We start from the raw sequence: 20749 nt of genomic DNA, 5'->3' as shown, positions 1-20749 counted from the left end.
CCTCCTGCTCTGCTCCAGGACAAGCTCTCCCAGCTCAACTTGCCTGAGGGGGAGCACTGACTCCACCTGCAGGGGGTGCACTGACTCCACCTGCAGGGGGAGCACTGACTCCACCTGCAGAGGGAACACTGACTTCCTGACGGATCGGAGGCAGTACGTGCGGCTGGGGAAGAATGTCTCAGACACTTGGACTATCAGCACAGGAGCTCCACAGGGCAGTGTACTTTCTCCCCTGCTCTTCTCCCTGTACACAAACTGCTGCACCTCCAGCCATGACTCCATAAAGCTAATCAAGTTTGTGGACGACTCCACCCTCATCGGGCTCATGTCGGACGGGGATGAGTCTGTCTTCCTGGAGCTGGAGCTGCTGGTGTCCTGGTACAGCGGTAACAACCTGGAGTTCAACGCCCAGAAGACAGTGGAGATGATCGTGGACTTCAGGAAAGTCACAGCCCCCCCCCCTTCACCATGACACTGAGGTGATCGGCTGCAGAATTTTATCTCTGCAGGACCGTACGTCTCCAGGACTCGGAAACAAGCACGTTGGCTCACAGTTGACCCTCTAACACTATACACGGACTATTTGAGTCACTCCCCTCAGGCAGGAGGCCACTCCCCTTAGACAGGAGGCCACTCCCCTTAGACAGGAGGCCACTCCCCTCAGGCAGGAGGCCACTCCCCTCAGGCAGGAGGCTACTCCCCTCAGGCAGGAGCCCACTCCCCTCAGGCAGGAGGCTACTCTCCTCAGGCAGGAGGCCACTCCCCTCAGGCAGGAGGCTACTCCCCTCAGGCAGGAGCCCACTCCCCTCAGGCAGGAGGCTACTCCCCTCAAGCAGTAGCCCACTCCCCTCAGGCAGGAGGCTACTCCCCTCAGGCAGGAGGCCACTCCCCTCAGGCAGGAGGCTACTCCCCTCAGGCAGGAGGCCACTCCCCTCAGGCAGGAGGCCACTCCCCTCAGGCAGGAGGCTACAGTCCATCTGGACCAGAACCTCCCACCACAAGAACAGTATTTTATTTTTAAACTCTAAATGCATGCCCTTTTTGATATATTTTGCTCATATTAATATTAATTGTTGTATGTTGCACCTTAATGCCATAGTTGCAAGTTCCTAGTTTGTGAATGATGTTCTCTAGTTGTTCATGCACTCCTCTGACTGATGCATTGTGTACATTAGCATGACTCTTATATGCTTGGTGCTTGTATGCTCTGGAGGGACGGTCTGACAGTCACTCTAAGTGCAGAAGTTTAGGAACAGACTTATAATTAAGGTTAATGAAAGGGGCTGTACCTGATTTTTTTTTTTTTTCTTTCATGTCATGTCAGTTAAATCTGTTTTAGTACAGATATAAGCAGGTTCTGACAGGGTCAGCTTGAGCCTATCCATTTGTTTAGGCTTGAAAGTTTCAGAAACAGCTTCAGTTTGAATTGGGGTAATTTTAGTCAACTGTTTTAGGGTTACCATGGAGTTACTGCTTTTTCTGGAATTATTCTAAGTATGGTATCAAATGTTTTAATCTCCATGGAGACAAACATGGACACCACCAGGGCATGTTACAGGCCAGATCCAGTGAAAGCTGGTGATGCAAAATATAAAAAACAAAACTGGTAATGTCAATTATAAAATATTTGATATTACCAGTTTTGTTTTTTGTTTTTTTTTTACGTCCAAAAGTCATATTTTACATTGAATGTGTAAATACACTGTAAATGTGTAATGTTAATACTATGACTTAGAGGCAGATAACATTTGTGAGAAAATACATTTGACATTTTACACTTTACATTTTACATTAGAGAGCAATGATATTGTACATTATATTACATAATTACTACATTAAGAGAACCATTGTTGGTGCTTGTTTCATAAAACAGCTTCTAAGTGGCATTAGTTACCCTGAACTACATGTGTAACATTTAACGTTTTTATATTTAATCATCAGGCAACATTGATTTATGGGCAGACATGTCATTTATAGCATTCTTTCATGGCTTTTCTAATAAACAAACCAGTGGCATTATCCAGCGTAATAAACTTTAAAAAAGACCCTCCTGTTTGGTGTGTTTACATCGAGGTGACGGAGCACCAGAGCTCCACTGGCTCCACACATCACACGTCTCATCGGCTCGGACTGATAAGAAATCAGGCACTTTCACTTCATCACAAATATAGTTTTTATTCACAGTCAAGGAGTTCATTCTGAATGGTTTTGGACGTACCTTTGAACACAGATGCTCCTTAAGTGCAGTGTCCAAGGAAGACGCAAAACTGAGCAGTCCCTGCAGAATCCTGGCTTCAACATCCTCCAGTCGTGTGGCAAAGCCTTTCTCAACAAAGCTCACTTCAGAAAGTCCATATGCAGTCTTGTGTTTTTGAATGTTCTCAGGTGTTTCATGTCCCGGACACCGTTATCACACCAAGCCCGGTCTGTAGATTTGCAGGTTTAAAAATGAAACACGGAAAACAAAAAAGCGAGAGCGTTAGCTTCAAATCAAATTTATTTATAAAGCACAATTCATACAAAGCGCAATTCAAAGTGCTTTACAATGTTAAGACACTTAAACACACACAAAAAAATAGATAAATAAAAACAAATTATTGTGGTATTTGAAATATTAAAACCCAGGTAAAATTATGTCAGTCATAGGCGCGGCTAAACAAAACAGTCTTTAGCTTAGATTTAAACACAGCGGGGGCGGGGCCTGTCTCACAACTTCATGTTTAGTCCTGACTCTGGCACCAGCAGGAGGCTGGTCCATGTTTAGTCCTGACTCTAGCACCAGCAGGAGGCCTGTCCATGTTTAGTCCTGACTCTGGCACCAGCAGGAGGCTGGTCCATGTTTAGTCCTGACTCTAGCACCAGCAGGAGGCCTGTCCATGTTTAGTCCTGACTCTGGCACCAGCAGGAGGCCGTTCCATGTTTAGTCCTGACTCTGGCACCAGCAGGAGGCCGGTCCATGTTTAGTCCTCACTCTGGCACCAGCAGGAGGCCGGTCCATGTTTAGTCCTGACTCTGGCACCAGCAGGAGGCCAGTCCATGTTTAGTCCTGACTCTGGCACCAGCAGGAGGCCGGTCCATGTTTAGTCCTCACTCTGGCACCAGCAGGAGGCCGGTCCATGTTTAGTCCTGACTCTGGCACCAGCAGGAGGCCGGTCCATGTTTAGTCCTGACTCTGGCACCAGCAGGAGGCCGGTCCATGTTTAGTCCTCACTCTGGCACCAGCAGGAGGCCGGTCCATGTTTAGTCCTGACTCTGGCACCAGCAGGAGGCCGGTCCATGTTTAGTCCTGACTCTGGCACCAGCAGGTGGCCGGTCCATGTTTAGTCCTGACTCTGGCACCAGCAGGTGGCCGGTCCATGTTTAGTCCTGACTCTGGCACCAGCAGGAGGCTGGTCCATGTTTAGTCCTGACTCTGGCACCAGCAGGAGGACGGTCCCTGAGGTCCTTAGAGTCCGAGATGGTTCATATGGCACTAACATGTCTGAGATGTACTTTGGTGCTAGGCCATGGAGAGACTTGTACACAAGCAGAGCTGCTTCAAAGTCTCTTCTCTGAGCCACAGGGGGCAGTGCAGAGACCTGAGAACAGGACTAATGTGATGGTACTTCCTGGTTCTAGTCAGGACCCGAGCAGCAGCGTTCTGGATGTACTGCAGCTGTTTTACAGCTCGTTTGGAGAGACCAGTGATCAGGCCGTTACAGTAGTCTAATCTACTGGAGACAAACGCATGGATAAGTCTCTCCAAGTCTGGTTGGGACACTATATTTAATTTTGACTACCTAAATTTTTGATCTTTTTTACGGGTTTTAGAGAGAGACTCTGGAGGTGACACTAACACTTTCTCTTTGTTTCTGTGACAAAGACGATGATTTCAGTCTTATCTGAGTTCAGCTGGAGATAGTTGTTTTGCCTCCACACACTGATCTGTTGAAGGCAGTGACAGATACATATTCACCTGCCATCAGTGAGACAGATCTGAGTGTCGTCAGCATCATTGTGATAGGACACACCACTGTTTCGCATTAGCTGTCCCAATGGCAGCATGTACAGATTGAACAGAAGGGGTCCAAGGATTGACCCTTGGGGCACCCCACAGATCAATGCTCTCAGAGACACAGTCACCAATCTCAACAAAGTATTTCCTGTTTTCGAGGTAGGATTTCAACCAATTTAAGGCCATACCAGTGATGCCCTCCCAGTCCTCTGACCTCTGTGGAAGTATCCCGTGATCAACAGTGTCAAATGCAGCACTGAGGTCCAGCAGGACTAAAACAGAGGCCTTGCTCAATGCTCAGACGGATGTCATTTGTCACCTTAATGAGAGCCTGTGCTGTGATGCGATCTAAAACCGGACTGGAAGACATCAAAGGACTCACTTATTAGGAGGAACTGAGTAAACTGCTTATAAATGACTTTTTCAAGGACTTTTCCCCGGTAAGGTAAGTTTGAGATTGGTCGATAGTTGTTAAGTGTTGTGGGATTGAGGCTGCTCTTCTTTAGCCGCGGCTTAATAACCGCAGTTTTCAAGGCCATTGGGAATGTTCCGGATTTAAGTGACATGTTGATTATTTCAGTAAGTGGAGTCAGCAGACTACTGAGCACGGATTTTGAAAGTCTAATGCAGTGGTCCCCAAACTTTTTTGACTCGTGGGCCACATTGGGTTCTAAAATTTGACCGAGGGGCCGGGCCAGGAAAATATGGATGGAGTGTTAGTGTGAACTAATGAATTACTATAAATTACGCGCAAGATTTGACCTGTAACTTGTAACAAAGCAACAAATGCAAGGCTCAATGTACATTTTTTTCCAAATGCATTTAATAATGATTAATTTAATTACATTTCAGTTGAATAAACACAGCAGGAAAACTGACCCTCAATTTCAGTGGGAACAGTGTTGTTGATCTCCCTGTTTTGCCAGTACATCAAAGTCTGGTTTAAGTTTTGTTGTGGCAATTCTCAGGATAGATTCGAGGTGTTGATCAGTTAAGCTGGATCTGTGACGGGCTTTGTTAATGTTCATGACACTGAATGTTTTCTCACATATGTAGGTCGAGCCAAACAAGACCAGCATCTTCTGTGCCATCCTCCGGAGGTTTTTTTTTTTAGCATTTCTTCTACCCATAAATGATCTAGTAGTAACAGCATGTAATGATTAATATCCATAAATAAAGCATGTTGTTTGTGAGAAGACAGGTTCCAAGTCTATTCGGGTGCAGACCATCCACACGGTAGTGAGAGGGACGATCACAGAACAGGTTCAAATTGTCAATAAAATTGATGAAGTGGAGCCTACAAACTGAGTTAAACCTGGCGTTTGAATAGAGAGTTCTACTGAATCTTTCAGCACAGGGATTCAGTGTGGGAATGGGTCTGGAGACAAATACAGACATGCCCTATATAATTTAAGGACATTAAAAAGCTCCACAAAGTCCCTTTTCATAGTCTCTGACTGTCTATACGATATGTCGTTTGTCCCGACGTGAAGAATAATCCTGTGAACTGTTGAGGGAATGGACTGGAGCAGATCAGGAAGTCTGCTCACAATCCTTGCGACCGTGGCTCCTGGGAAACGTGCGTTATGGTGTTAAAGAAACGAACATGTCTGATGATAGAGTCACCGATGATGACTGTTGTGGGAGAGAAGAGTGGCTGTGGCGAACCGTGGGTGGATTTCGGTGCTGTGAGCCATCGCCGTACACGGAGGACTGGCTGCGGTGGTGGGAGATGGGGGGCTCAGGCTGAGAGGCTCCAGGCTGCAGGCCAGATGCAGCTGTGGACACGGACCCTTCAGTAGTGGGTCCCTGCTGCAGAGGCGAGTTCTCGGGCACGAACAGTGGCCGTGGCTTCACTGGTGACTACGGGGCCATCAGCTGCGCCGTGGCTTGGGACCGTGACACCCCCGATGGCGGCGAGGGTGCGTGCTGTCCGGTGGCAATTTCCATAAGTTTTTATATCAGTTCTCTATTTTTAGGGAGTGTCTACAGAGCCACGGCGCGCGGCCGAAACTGCCATGTTATTTTGTGCCGCAGCTCCTGAAACTGCTGCGCTATTTGACCGTGCCGGGTTAGGGTTAAGGTTAGGGTTAAGGTTAAGGTTATGGTTAGGGTTAGGATTAGGGTTAAGGTTAGGGTCAGGGTTAAGGTTAGGGTTAGGGTGAGCCATGAGGCTATATGGCAGTGCCGCGGTTCCTGAAACTGCTGGGCCATTTGACTGCGCCGCGGCTCTGCAGCCATGGCCTTTTTTTTGTTGGTTGGATAGTCGGACGATCTCTTCTTCCAGATATTGATGATGAGATTTGAATGGAGACTTTGTTTCTCCAGGTGGCATGGCTGGAAGTGTAGGCCACCCCGGGCCTATGTTCAAGTGGGGCAATAAAAACCTCTAAAAATGATTTTAAAAATGACGCGCAATGTAGCATAAAATAATATAAAAAAGTGCTCAGTAGTTAAAAATGCCCCATGTAGCTCGAAGATTTTGACAGATTAATTTAGACCTGCTCAGACAGTGGCAGCTGTCTTGGTCTTTGTCCTTTTCCCCTTCACTTCACCTTCACTGCAACTAGCTAAAGCGTCTGGTATAAGAAGACCCTCTTTTTTATCCTCTTGTCTGACCTTAATAGGAGGCTGCTCCGGTCCAATTTCCTTTATTTGTTTCTTTCAAAAGGCTTCTGATGCAGATGTCACTTTCACTAACACCACCATGATCTACAGTGTAAGCAGCTTAGCTCCATGCAAATTTCAGACAGTTTTACTGTGGCTTTTCTCATAGTGACAAAGTCATTTTTTGTGGGATTTGATTGGCTAAAGAGTGCTTTGCCTCAAGAGATGCAGGCTCCGTCACATAGCAGACCCCACACAAAGTATTTTCTTTCTTTCACATATTTAAACTAATAATATGTTTTTTAAATACTATTTGACACAATTGACTAATTGACAGGAGGGGCGTCGCCCCATCGCCCTTAATGAACCAGCCGCCACTGGTCAGATCTGTGGAGAGGCGACCCCACTCATTGTAAGAATGCAGGTTTTTCATTGGCGCAATAAATGACTGAATAACTGAAAAAAAAGCAATAATATGACATGTGAGACATGTGAGTTGATTTCCTTCTAACAGGCTGTTCCATGTGTCTTCTCAGGGCGTGAACTGCCTCCAATCCAGACAGAGGCCTTCGGCATTCAGACCCTGGTCCCCTCACATCTCTGCTGGGGAGAAGGAGTCATCAAACCACCCCTTGGCCTTGCTGCGGGACAGGTGCGTCTACTGGGGGTGTGAGGGGTGTGTTTTGTGCTTCTGCTGGACTTATGCATAGCAATTTGTACAGCTCAATAAGTCTCTTAGTTTATCATACAATATGATATTTAATACCTCATTTGAGTATTGTAGATAATTTTGTGAAATTTTAATATAGAATATTTCCAGGTCAATTCACATAAAATGTTAAGTCAAGGCTCAGAATAAGCGGTATCGCATTGCAAAATGCGACGCATTCGTAAGAAAAAAGTGTTTTTGATTAGCAGCTTTTGCGAAAACACACCGAAATGTGTGTTCTATTGTATAACCAAAGCGCCTACAAAAGCACTGATCACTTGTCAATCGATTGTCAACAACGGCATGACACAATGTAGGACGCTGTGTTGACTTTACAACGTCCCGCTGATCGCCACGTCTGAAAACGGGAGAATGGGAGGAGCCACCGGGAGAGCGGGAGGAGCCACCGGGAGAGCGGGAGGAGCCACCGGGAGAGCGGGAGGAGGGTGATGAGGTGCTTTGATGAGCGTGATCTCATGACAATAACGATGTGTAACACTATAACTATAGGAGATTTTGAGGGAAGACAATCTCTATTCCATACGTTAGGACAAGATCCAGGGTGTGCTTATGACAGTGAGTCGGTTTATTTACATTTTGAGTGAAACCGATGCTGTCTAACAAGACGGTAAAGGCATTACTGAGAGAGTTATCACTCACGTTCACGTGGATATTGAAACTCCAGCTATAACTATTTTATCCCAGGCTAACACTAAGTTTGATATAAAGTCAGACAACTCTTAAAAGGGACCAAAAGGTAGATAACTATGAACAAAACTCCTTTTTGGTTTCTCATATTTGGACACGTGATTGACACATGAAGCAAAAAATATACTATACACGGTGCCACAGAAGTAAGGCAGAATAGAACCAAGGTGTCTTGTTCAAATGTGGGTCTTTATTTCAGCCGTGCACAAGCTTTGCTAGCAAAATGCTTTCCCTGACAGAGTCGTCTCTCCCTCCCTGGTCTGACTGAATCTCACAAACTCCAGCTTAAAAAGGCAGAACATGATGTCACAATGTAATGATTGTTAGAGGCCATTGTTTCATGCCTGGGTGTGGGTTATCAGGCCCCTCACAAAGGGACCTTCCTAATCCTTCACATACATTAACAGTTCATGGCAGGGCTCTCTGTCCTTCACCTAGGCAAGTGTCAACTGACCAGAGCACAGGACAAAGGTTACTAAGATGACCATGTTAAACCAATCAAAGCTATTGAAATAATCAAACATCTTGTGTAACTTATTACTTAGCATCGCAACAACCAAATGACATGACATTTTCCCATCACAAACATGAGGTTTTCAAATGACTGAAATGCATTGTTAATTTTAGGACTTGAGTGTGAGATCACTGCCACACCACCACCTCGGCCTGTGCTCCTGGAGGTCTGAAAGTTAACATGGGTGGGTGGGGTGACGGACTCATGTATTCTTACATAATCAAAATCGGAATCAGAAAAGGTTTATTGCCAATGTCAATGAACAGAATTCACAAACATAGGAACTTTCTCTGGTGATTCGGTTCAACATAAAACAATGAACAATGATTAAACGATCTATATAATTCAAACAGAAAAAAAAAAATGAAATCTGCTATGGATATAAATAAAACAAATAGGCTATGAGATATAAAAACAAAAGTAGGCTTGCTATGAATTTACATTAGTAGTGCAGAAAGTGAACAGTGCAGTGAGTGACTAAATTATAGTTAAAGTGAAAGTGTTTAAGAAGTGTTCATGAGTACAACGACAGAGGGAAATAAACTGTTCTTGTGGCGGTAGGTTCAGGTCCGTATGGACTGTAGCCTCCTGCCTGAGGGGAGTGGCTCAAATAGTCCATGTCCAGGGTGAGAAGGGTCTGCTGTGATCCGACCTGCACGTCCCAGAGTCCTGGAGATGTACAGGTCCTGCAGAGATGGAAGTCCGCGGCCGATGCGCTGTAGTCTCTGTGTGTCCCTGGCTGTGGCTCCAGCGTACCACACGGTGATGGAGGAGGTGAGGATGGACTCAATGATGGCCGTGTAGGACTGCACCATCATCTCCGCTGGCAGCTTGGCTTTCTTCAGCTGCAGCAGGAAGTACATCCTTTGCTGGGCCTTCTTGATGAGGGAGCTGATGGTGGGCTCCCACTTGAGGTCCTGGGTGATGGTGGTGCCGAGGAAGCGGAAGGAGTCTATAGTGGTGATAGTGGAGTCTGTCATCGTGAGGGGTGGCTGGGGGGCTGTGACTTTCCTGAAGTCCACGATCATCTCCACTGTCTTCTGGGCGTTGAACTCCAGGTTGTTACTGCTGCACCAGGACACCAGCAGCTCCACCTCCTGTAGACAGACTCATCCCCGTCCGACATGAGCCCGATGAGGGTGGAGTTGTCCACAAACTTGATTAGCTTTATGGAGTCATGGCTGGAGGTGCAGCAGTTTGTGTACAGGGAGAAGAGCAGGGGAGAAAGTACACAGCCCTGTGGAGCTCCTGTGCTGATAGTCCCCAACCACGAGCACTGCCTCTGATCCATCAGGAAGTCAGTGCTCCCCCTGCAGGTGGAGTCGGCACTCCCCCCTGCAGGTGGAGTCAGTGCTCCCATCAGGCACGTTGAGCTGGGAGAGCTTGTCCTGGAGCAGAGCAGGAGGATGGTGTTGAATGCAGAGCTGAAGTCCACAAACAGGATCCAGATGCTGCAGGGTGAAGTGGAGAGCCAGGTTGATGGAGTTGTCCACAGACCTGTTGGCTCTGTAGGCGAACAGCAGGGGCAGGTGAAGGACTTGAGGTGGGGGAGGACCAGGCGCTCAAATTACTTCATGACTACAGACGTCAGTGCCACAGGTCTGTAGTCATTAAGTCCAGTAATCCGGGGCTTCTTGGGGACAGGGACAATGATGGACGACTTGAAGCTGGGACATGGCATGACTCCAGGAGGTGTTAAAAATGTCAGTGAAGACCGGGGCCCATAGCTTTTTGATGTTGGATTTCCAAAATACATCCTTTTCCTGAGTTGTGAGATTGGTGGGGGAGGTGGCGGATTGTGTTGGCAAAGGTTGAAGCCATGTTTCAGTTAGAGCAAGAAGATCTATGCTATAATCACTAATTAATTAATTCACTAAATGTTATTTGGAGGAAATTGACTTAATGATTAGCTATCCAAATTTTATAAGCTTATTTGTTTGTTTATTTGTGTCATTTGTGATTGTTATTTTCCTTAGGAATAATTGAGGATTTTTTGGCGCCAAATCTGAGTCTCATTTCCTCGTGGTGTGGTCAGCCGAGTAGTTCACATGTCAATCATAGGACGCACCTACTGCACACCTGCAGCCTCGTTCCCAAAGCAGCATGTTTCCCTGCCTGCACAAGTCTGGTTGATATGTCGGAGTGTGTTTAGAGAGTTCCTTCAGTTACAGTACAAAATGACCACAGAGAAAGACTGTGTTCGAGCTCAGTAGAGACAGAAATCTACGGAGACAAAGATGCGATCAGTTGCCCTAATAAACAAACGCACGTGTAGAGGCGAGGCTGTTGAGTGCTTCCGCACGGGAGTGTGTGCGGTGAGTGTGCGCGTGCGCACTTTTAAAAAAAGGACTAACAGTCGCTTGAGTTCTCAAATTGGCGAAAAACCCTCAATAATTATAATTCCTTTAAGTTATTTGATCTGACGCCAGAAGTAGTTTTTCTGAGATATGACTTTTTGTCATTATTCACACGGGGGACACGCACAGTCTCTTATCTGCCTTGAATCTGAGCACTTCATATGTGACAGAGCGGGCTGGAGCTCAGCGACAGAGAGGGCCGGAGCTCAGCGACAGAGCTCAGCGACAGAGAGGGCGGGAGCTGAGCGACAGAGGAGCGTCTTTCACTGCTGCTCTGCGCCTGGGGCTCATCCCAAATTCTGAACTAATAGGGATTTACCCTCCGAAGTTGGAGGAGGAGTCAAACCTTATGCTGTGGCTGGATTGTGGATTGTTAATGAATAAATAAGAATCTCACTCTACTCTACGACAACACAGCAAATCAAAACATTTGTATTGGTCAATTAAGTCAATTTATTCCAATTGAGAAATTATGTTCTATTCTATTTCTTCTACAATATACAATATTATTTTAATCAGAGCCTTTGCAGATTGACAACATTGTACAATAATTCATGTCATCATGTCAAACAGGGCTGGTATTGTTTAAAGGTTGATCATTAATGAAAACTACTGGTACTGCTGTGAGAAGGTACTGGAAGTATCATTCAGGTACCAGTAATGTAAGTAAGCAAAAGTAAGATTTGATTAGTTCTCAAATAATTGTAAGGGAAACTTCAACTACTTTTAATGCCAGACTCTGCCGTTTACAGCTCCTTTTGGATCAGTCTTACATGTCAGACGAATGGCCCACCACTGGATAAGTTCTGGTGGAGTAGTGCACGGATACGGATTCTCCTCTGTAGTTTTTCCTGGCCGAGAAGGAGAGTCTAAGGACATCGTCCCTCGCCACCACAGACATTGTCTGACTCCATCGCCACCACAGACATTGTTGATTCGGCCCTCAGAGGCGACTGTTGTTGTGAATAAATTGATTTGATTTGATGATGACTCTGTTACTTAGAGCCGTTTGCAGCTGGCTGAACTATGAGCAGGATTTAGTGTTGTTGAAGAGTCCAACAAAGAAGCATGGTGCTGAGAAGTTTTTTTCAGGAGTACATTTTGAGATTTATGTCTCTTGAAGCTGCAGTCCAAATCAGACAAGGAGGCAAGGGAAGTTCTCACCCCAGGGAGGGGGCACCCGTTGTTCCGCAGGCAAGCGAGCAGGCAATGAGAACACAGTTGTAGGAGACAGCGTCCATAATTGCTCACTTGTGCTGAGGATTGGCAACTTCAGCCATTGTCTGGATGCAGAAGTGAGAGCAGGCTGAAAGAGCCCACACCCCAGGTGGGGCAGGGGAACCTGGCTGTTCTCTCGAGGGCAGCAAGCAAAAGCTTCATCCCAGCAGCTATTGTCCTCATAACCAGCTCACTCTGCGTAATTAGTTAATTTATGAATCTATTTTGTCTGTTTTTTATATTGTGTGCATGTATGTTTGATGCAGACCAATTTACCCAAGGGTACGAATAAAGACGCCTAACCTAAGATCAGAAGTTCACACTGGTTTTGTCTGATCACATGGGCGGGGCTTACAGTGGAAGTGACCTTAAGACTGGCTGAATCTCAATCAAACTTATTGTTACTAATTTGGCTAATTTTAACTTGAACCAGCACAATGACATATGTAACCATAACATAATATTACAACATTGTCAATTAATTGACACATCATTAGCAAGTAATGAGGACATGCTAGGCAATGTGGATGAAGTGTCTTGCCCACGAACCCATGGACAGCATGCCCTGGTTAGGGTTAGGGTTTGGGGTTAGGTTTAGGGTTAGGGTTAGGGGTTAGGGTTTGGGGTTAGGTTTAGGGTTAGCCATCGGGTTAGGGTTTGGGGTTAGGTTTAGGGTTAGCCATTGGGTTAGGGTTGGGATTAGCCATCGGGTTAGCCATCGGCCTTCGGGTTGGGAGAATAGCCTTTTAAGCATCATTCAAATTTTAAATATAGATACAAGACCATAGCAATGTGACAATATACACGATGGATTGTTCTTGCGGATGTTGCATTATTATGATTATTGTGCTTGGCCTTCTGCTGTGCTCGGCTCCTTCACTCTTAGAACCCTGGGACCTAAAATAGATCCCAGAATTATACATTCTGTTGTTTCCATGTTAACTCTCCCCTTTATTCCTCCAGCTTCTGCAACTACAAAAATGTGGAGAGCGCTGTGGCCCCCAATGTGGCTCTGACGCCACTGCACTTGGGAAAGATGGGCCCCATGTCGCCCTCGATCCCCAGCACTTCTCATCCCAGCGGAGGTGAGGCCCCCGGGGAGAGCGCGAACAGCAGCTGTCGCTCTCGAAAGAGAAGAGCCACAGGAGAACAGGGCCCCCCAGCCAGCAAGGGCCCTGCAACCACTGCACGTCCAGTCTGTAAGGCCCCTGTAACTCCTCCACCTGAGGACAAGGACTCGGAGGTGGATATTGAAGTAGAAAATCGCGACGAGTGTAAGTTGATTATTTCAACCAAAATCAAAATACAAAAACTTGGGACATTGCTTATTTTATTTGTTGGTTTAAATCTTCTTGACTTAATTCTTTAAATTGGCTTGTTTTTAACTGTACAACAACAGAACAGTGCTTTAGTAACTGTTAGAGCCATGGTGTTGTTATTTATTTGATTCACCTTTATTTTGCCAGGTAAGATCCCACTGAGATCGAGACCTCTTTTTCAAGAGGACCTGGGCCAAAGTGAAAATGCAACAGCCCACAAAAAATTAAGAATCAACATTTTAAATGATTTTAAATGAGCTAAAACCCAACTGTTTCTGACTGAAAAGAGTTCCAAGATGTGGGAGCAGCATAGGATTACAGATTAATACATTTCCTTACATTAGAGTAAGTTTAGTGGCTCTATCACAAATACAACATTGTCTCATACATATAGAAGTAACTAGTGTCAGGCTCAGTCCTTCTGTGATGCAGAAAGGTGTTAAGGCCCAAAACAAAATTGTGTGTTTCCGGTAACCCGACCGACCTGAATTTCAAAACCCGACCTTAAACATTTTATCGCATATTTACTGGCCGTCAGTGACGTGTGGTGAGGTTCAGGGCTAGTGAGGAACCGACTCTTTCAGAGTCAGATTTACAAACGTGAATGAACCCAAAAGAGCTCCTTAAAGGTCCCATAACATGCAAAATCGACTTTTCAGAGCTTTTAACCTTCTTACATTGCTATTTGTGCTTCATATATGTACCCAGAGTGTTTTTTTGATTGATTCCCGCAGTGTTTAGCTATATTACAGACTATTTCCTTTCCGCAAATCTCCAAACTGACGGGGGGTGGATGCAAGACCGCGTCATAACCACAGGCACGCGTCATCATCCCCCATCCCCCTCCCCCCTCTCCACCCCCCTCCCCCTCCCGCATGAAAATACACAAAATAAATTTTGGTGCAAGTGGTAGTAAATCCCAGGATCTCTTAATCTCCAGGCCGTGTCGCTAACCACTAGGCTAAATCTTGCGTTTTTAGAGATATCACTCCGTCTGAAGCGACTCGTTCAGCTCCAGTGTAGGTCTCCTTTAGTTATAACCTCTTGCTTTGATTGAAAATCCAGATTTGGGAAACGTTTTAACTTAGGGGTGTCAAACTCATTTTGGGCCGCGGGCCGAATTTCGACGCTCAGGCTGGGTCGCAGGCCGAACATAACGTAAAACATAATACAAAAAATATATATAAGAAATAAACAGCTTTATATAGCCTACACTGTTTTTGAAGCAATTACTGGATCAATTAAAAGAAATTACAAACACGTTTGTTCTCATTAACTGAAATGTATTAAGAAAAACAAGTGTAATTTCACCAACACTGTGCTTCAGTTTAAGTGCATCGCAACTTCAGAGTTGATATACAGCGATAAACATTTAGTCTATTGTTAAATATTGTTAAATAGGTATTTGGAACTGAAAAATATTGTATTTGACTTAACAAAATAAACTTCTCAAGATCTAAAAAAACTTTTAAATGTACTTCACTAGCAAGGACCACGCCACAACAATGAAATACGAAAGAATGTTTATTGATAAGTCATGATGGGTCGATGAGAGAGCTCGATGAGAGGGCTCGATGAGAGGGCTCGATGAGATGAGAGAGCTCGATGAGATGAGAGAGCTCGATGAGATGAGAGAGATCGATGAGATGGCTGGGTAGAGACTCAGGATGGGGGCTCTGTTTCGGGTTATCAGCCCAGCCGATTCAGAACCCCCAAAAATGATTTAAAATGAAGGAAGTTGATCTGGATCTTGACGTAAGCCTGGCTGAAAATAATGTAACGAGTGGCACGGGGGAAGAGGAGCTGGATAGCCAAGCACTCTTGAAGAGTAGCTGGATGAAATCGAAAGCAGTCCGTCCGTTACTGAGACGAGGGTTAATTCTGGTACATTTGAATAGTGTTTTAGTGTTTGTGGTCGTCGACGGAAGTAGATGGAGAATAAGATGCAAGAGTGATAGGATTGGACAAGCAGTCGATAGAACTGAATTTATGGTGGAGTCTCCTTGCTCCGGAGTGGAGAGCGAAATGTTTGCATAGATTTAGGAGTTGACAAGCTGCGGGTAGCAAAGAAGTCAGTATGAGCGATGAATGAGGGAATTTAATTGAGCTGAATGAGATTGAGAATGAGAGGAATGAAAGATATGAGGGTAGTAGTATCGTAGAGCGTCGGATTTGGGACGGTGAATCGAGAGTAGGAGTTGGTCAATTACGGTGACTTGAGTATGAGCAATGCAGGAGACGGATTGGTAAAGGGGAATAGACTGAGTATTATGAGTTGCGCATAGTAAGATATCCCTTATTGATCTACTAGAGAGGTGTTGAATAAGCCTTCCGACTGATCAAACCCCCAAAATGTCAAGAACGATAGTGGGGTATAATTCTGGGATTATGTGAATGCCTGGTAGAGGAGACTAAGCGCCTGAGGACCATCCAGTGCGCACGGCAGCTGGAATGGGTTGGAAGGGGCCAGAGCGCTCCGAGCGGTCGCCGATGCACCAACCAATGCGCGGTGGATGAGGTGCACGTTGAGAGATGTTTCTTCTGAAAAGAAGGAGGGAATGTGAGATGGATGAGCATCCCGGTGCCCGGTGACTGTTCCGAAGAGAGACTGCATCCCGGTGCCCGATGAGACCCTGGTGAGGACGCAGAAAAGCTTGAGTGGGATGTGGGATGAATGGGGAAGGGGTCGAATGGTTTGAATGAATGGGGAAGGGGAGGGGGGGATAGAGCGGGATGAGTGATTGAGGGATGAATGAAGAGTCGAAAGATCGAGTGGAGAACGAACTCTGTGCGAGAAGAGGGTCGAATGAGAGACTGTTGAGAACCAGAGGGGCGTATCCCGGTGGCTCAGAGAGAGGCTCTGGGAAATGAATACGTGGATTGGGGCGAGCATGAGGACGCTGCCGTGGGTCGGGGCGAGCGCGTGGGCGCGGCTGCTGGTGAGATTCGTGCTTGGAGTGAACATGTTGCCGGCGGGGCTCTTAGCGAGCGTGTGGCTGTGGGCGGGGCTCTGAGCGAGCGTGTGGCTGCGGCGGGGCTCTGAGCGAGCGTGTGGCTGTGGGCGGGGCTCTGAGCGAGCGTGTGGCTGCGAGCGGGGTTCTGAGCGAGCGTGTGGCTGCGGCCGGGGCTCTGAGCGAATGTGTGGCTGCGGGCGGGTTCTGAGTGAGCTGTAGTTGTAGTTGTAGTTGTAACTGTGAGCTATAAGTTGTGACATGTGGGTTGGCTGAGGGCTGTAGCTGAGAGTAGTAGCTCGGAGCTGTAACTGTGAGCTGTTGAGCTGTGAGCTGTAGCTGTAAGTTGAGCTATTGAGCTGTAGCTGTAAGTTGAGCTATTGAGCCGTGAGCTGTAGCTGTGAGTTGAGCTATTGGCCTATTGAGCTGTGAGTTGAGCTATTGAACTATGAGCTGTAGCTGTGAGTTGAGCTATTGGCCTATTGAGCTGTGAGTTGAGCTGTAGCTGTGAGTTGAGCTATTGAGCTGTGAGTTGAGCTATTGAGCTGTAGCTGTGAGTTGAGCTATTGAGCCGTGAGCTGTAGCTGTTAGTTGAGCTATTGAGCCGTGAGCTGTAGCTGTGAGTTGAGCTATTGGGCTATTGAGCTGTGAGTTGAGCTATTGAGCTGTAGCTGTGAGTTGAGCTATTGAGCTGTGAGCTGTGCGTTGAGCTGAGATGAGAGTTGAGCTGCGCGTTGAGCTGCGCGTTGAACTGCAAGGCAAACATGGTAAGATGAGGTAGCATGAAAAGCAAGAGCTGGGAAAAATTAGACTTAAGGTAATATGCGGATGAGAACCTGCTGGAATGCTAGAAACAGAATCTTTGAAGATACCTGTGGCTAACATGTGGCGGCGAAGCCAGACAGCTGAATGTGACATGAAAGTAATTTAGTGGAAGCATGAATTGTGAGCCTACGAGGTGTGAAGGTTGCATGAGAAAAGAAAAGGAAGATTGAGAGTTCACGTAAGAAGAGTAGGAACGATGAACAGCATGAACAGAGGGCTAAAGAAAGGTTAGCTTAAGCCAGAATGATAGTGGATGGTAAAGAGCCAGCGCGTAGAAGATGGTACGTTGATGGTACGTTGATGGTACGTTGATGGTACATGCAGTAGAATGTAGGTACAGAGGAGGGATAGAGGAAAGCATGTTGAGGGAGTCGAGTGCAGCTGCAGCAAAGGTGATGAGAATTGATGAAAGATTGAGAAAAGAGGGAGCGTTTGAACTCAACATTGTTAAGACAAGCTGGGACATTGCCGAGTCCCTATGAACGTTGTTTAATCTTGCTTTAAATTGAGTTGTGCAACCTGGCTCCCGCCACCAGGGGGAGCTGAGAGGTCGAGCTGCGGCCCGTGGAGCAATGGTGACGTCATCGACTGTGCGCCTCCGTACGGACGTGGAACCAGGAAGTGAGGCTGACGAAAACATGGATATTTATTGACTTAGCGTCTGAAAGAAATGTCTGCCGGCTTCGGCCCGGTGCGCCCGCTGCGGTACGGTCTCTGGTGTCCACCTGAGTGGAGACGCGCGCTAGGGCGCAGTACACGGAGCGACGCACGGAGCGACGCACGGAGCGCGCCGGCCGGCGCGGGAGCCGTGCCCCGCTCCGGAAGCTCGGATAGCGCTCGGTTAAAATGAGGGGCAGAGAGCGAGAAGGAGAGCGCGTGGGTCCAGGCCGTTGCTGTGGAGTGGAGGTCGGTGTTCTGTGTGTGTGGACGCCCGGAGGTGACATGGAGTGTCCCGGAGGTGGGGTCCGTGAGAGACGCAGGTGCGGAGGAGCTGATGGTGTTTGGATCTGTGGAATCACGCTGGGTGAGTCCTGGGGAACTGACCGACTGAATGTTTCAGACTGAATTGTTCGGATTGGGAACGGATCACAATCTGAGGAAATGGCTCATAGTTAGTTTGAATGAACGCGCTGTACTGAGTGTCTCTCTGTCGAGAGAGCAGAGACAACAAGAGATGCTGGGATTGGCCTCTGCATATATAGGCCTTCTGGGTAATAAGAGGGGTGGTTAAAGAGTGGAGGTGTGGTTGCTGGGGAGGTAAGAGGTTGAGGCGTGGTCCTGCTCCCGAATCTAAGTTAGCGATTACATCTCCAACTACACTAACATTTCCACGTCTGTGTAGTTCTCTGTAGTTCTCTGTAGTTATCTTTACACCTGAACTGACACACCACAAAATACAAACAAACGTGGAGGCGCGTTTAAGGAGGTTAAGTTACGCCTCTGTCCTTGAAAATATAGAATAAGTGCATGAGCCACAGTGTTCCATTAAACCAAACTCTTTTCTCAAATCTTGGGCCAAATTTTATGTACAAAATAAGAAATAAATAGCTTTTTTACTGCCTAGTATTAGTTGTAGAGAGCAGGTTTATAGACTGAGTTCATATTCACAGTCATGTTCAGACTTTATTACACTCTGACCTGTGTTTTTACCTTTGGCTCCTGATCTGTCCAGGTTTGTAGAGGATGTTTTCATCTCAGAGCATCATCACAGAAGTTAGTTTTCTTGTTGTTTGCTCCACTTTTAGCACAACTCTAACATCCACTAAACAGTCTTCTTTCTTTCTTCCACGTGTTTCATAAAGCCACACGTCTCTGTCCTCGCTCAGACCTCTGCTCTGAGGTGCGTAAGTGCTGTAAAGTGCGCAAACGCATGTCTCTCTGCACTTCTCCCTCGGCAGTACACACAGCAGTGAAAAGCCGCGCGGGGGAGGGGCGGCCACCAGCGGCATTGTGGGACGTGTAGTTTTAGCGCTAACAACGGTTACGGATGTAACTACGGTTCTATGAACAAAAAAAAAAAGCATATATATTTTTTTAATATTAATTCAAAATGTTCGACGGGCCGGATTAAAACGTTTGGAGGGGCCACGGGCCGGATGTTTGACACCCCTGGTCCAGATTGTCCGGATTTCACATACAAAATAATAACAAAGAAGATAGTGCACCTGTCCACACACGAGCACCTGTCAGCACACACGGCCGGGCTCAGGAGCGCCCTCTTCCATGAGGCACATGTACTGTTGCCTCACTGAGTGAACTTTTACTGCGGTTTTATAATGAATCTGTGAGTCTAAAAGACTTTTCAGAAATACATTTCATACATTATCGAAAATATGGAAGCTCAGAGCTCATGGCCAGGCAGTTTTATTTGTTATAAACTGAGGGAGAGAGAGTGACACATAATTTGCATTGCACCAGCTCAGTTTGTGAGGAGTGTGTGTGTGTTCCCAGAGGCAGAGCAGGTGCTGCCTCCTCCCCCGCGCCTCCTTGTAACTGAACAGCAAACATCTGAACAATTTGACATTCTTATTTGAAAAAATATTGTTTGATATTGGATTCAAACGGAAAGGGGGTTTATAATACATACCAGATGACAGATATTAATATTTGTTTATTTTTTATCATTTTTGTAGTTTATTTATTTATTTTCCCCCCTCCAAGATTGACAGGTGAGGCACTGCCTCCCCTGAATGCACGTCACTGCTGGCCGTACGTTTCGAGAATGTCAAATTGTGAGAGAGAATCCAAAAGCTGCCGAAAATAAATCATCTGCGGGGATCGTAAGATATGAAAACAGCTGCACTTTTGATAGGTTTCGTTTTACCTACCAGCGCATTCATGTTTGCGCCAAAACCGGCGCAGATGCTCATATTTGGTCAGCGTGGACACTGGCTGCCATGGCCGTGGCGACAGGCACGCCGGGGCAGCAGCCGTGAAGATATTTTGCGTGACGGTCAAAAAGTGCTCACATCACGTAGTGACAATAAGAAAAATAGTGCGACGCCGACACTGGCGCCTGGAAATGCCTTTAGCAAGTGCTCCATTTGGTCAACGAGACTCCAACGTACGACTGGGACTAATGGCCCGTTCAGACCGGTGCGGCAAAAGCGTCCAGTTTACATTCAAAGTCTATGTAAACGCGCGTCGAGCACCTCCTGCGTTTTTGCGGCGCGGTTTCCGCTTATTTGCGGCGCGATTCGCAGAGGAGCGCGGCGAGGCGGGCGCGCTTTTGCGTTTTCCGCTCGAGACGCTTTGACGGGCGTATAAGCTTCAATGCATCAAAACGGTTCGCCGCAAATAAGTTCAGAATTTTGAGCTTTTCTGCGGCGCGGCGGTGCAGCAGCCAATCAGAGATGACGCTCCGGTGATGTACGTACACATTTCCCCCGAGAAGAACCGGCACCACAACAATGGCAGACGATATATATATATATATAGATATCCATCCATTTTCTACCGCTTGTTCCCTTTTTGGGGTCGCGGGTGACTGGAGCCTATCCCAGTGACTTCGGGCCTTAGGCGGGGTATATATATATATATATATATA

The 20749-nt window shown here is 46.6% G+C and overlaps 1 protein-coding gene across 1 annotated transcript in view; it reads left to right on the top strand.

The window, feature by feature from the left end:
• The window catches only part of skia (v-ski avian sarcoma viral oncogene homolog a), a 109897-nt gene that overhangs the window by 73214 nt on the left and 15934 nt on the right, over positions 1 to 20749 (top strand). Inside the window, exons 3-4 of the mRNA XM_072449340.1 lie at positions 7138 to 7253; positions 13071 to 13381. Coding sequence (XP_072305441.1) covers positions 7138 to 7253; positions 13071 to 13381 — 427 coding nt within the window. The remainder of the gene's footprint in view (positions 1 to 7137; positions 7254 to 13070; positions 13382 to 20749) is intronic.

Source organism: Eucyclogobius newberryi, unplaced genomic scaffold (genome assembly GCF_026437365.1).
Source record: "Eucyclogobius newberryi isolate DKJ021-1_F unplaced genomic scaffold, fEucNew1.0.hap1 SCAF_17, whole genome shotgun sequence".
NCBI lineage: Eukaryota > Metazoa > Chordata > Actinopteri > Gobiiformes > Gobiidae > Eucyclogobius > Eucyclogobius newberryi.
Note: the sequence above shows the minus strand (reverse complement) of the source record. Positions and strands in the feature narration are given on the sequence as shown.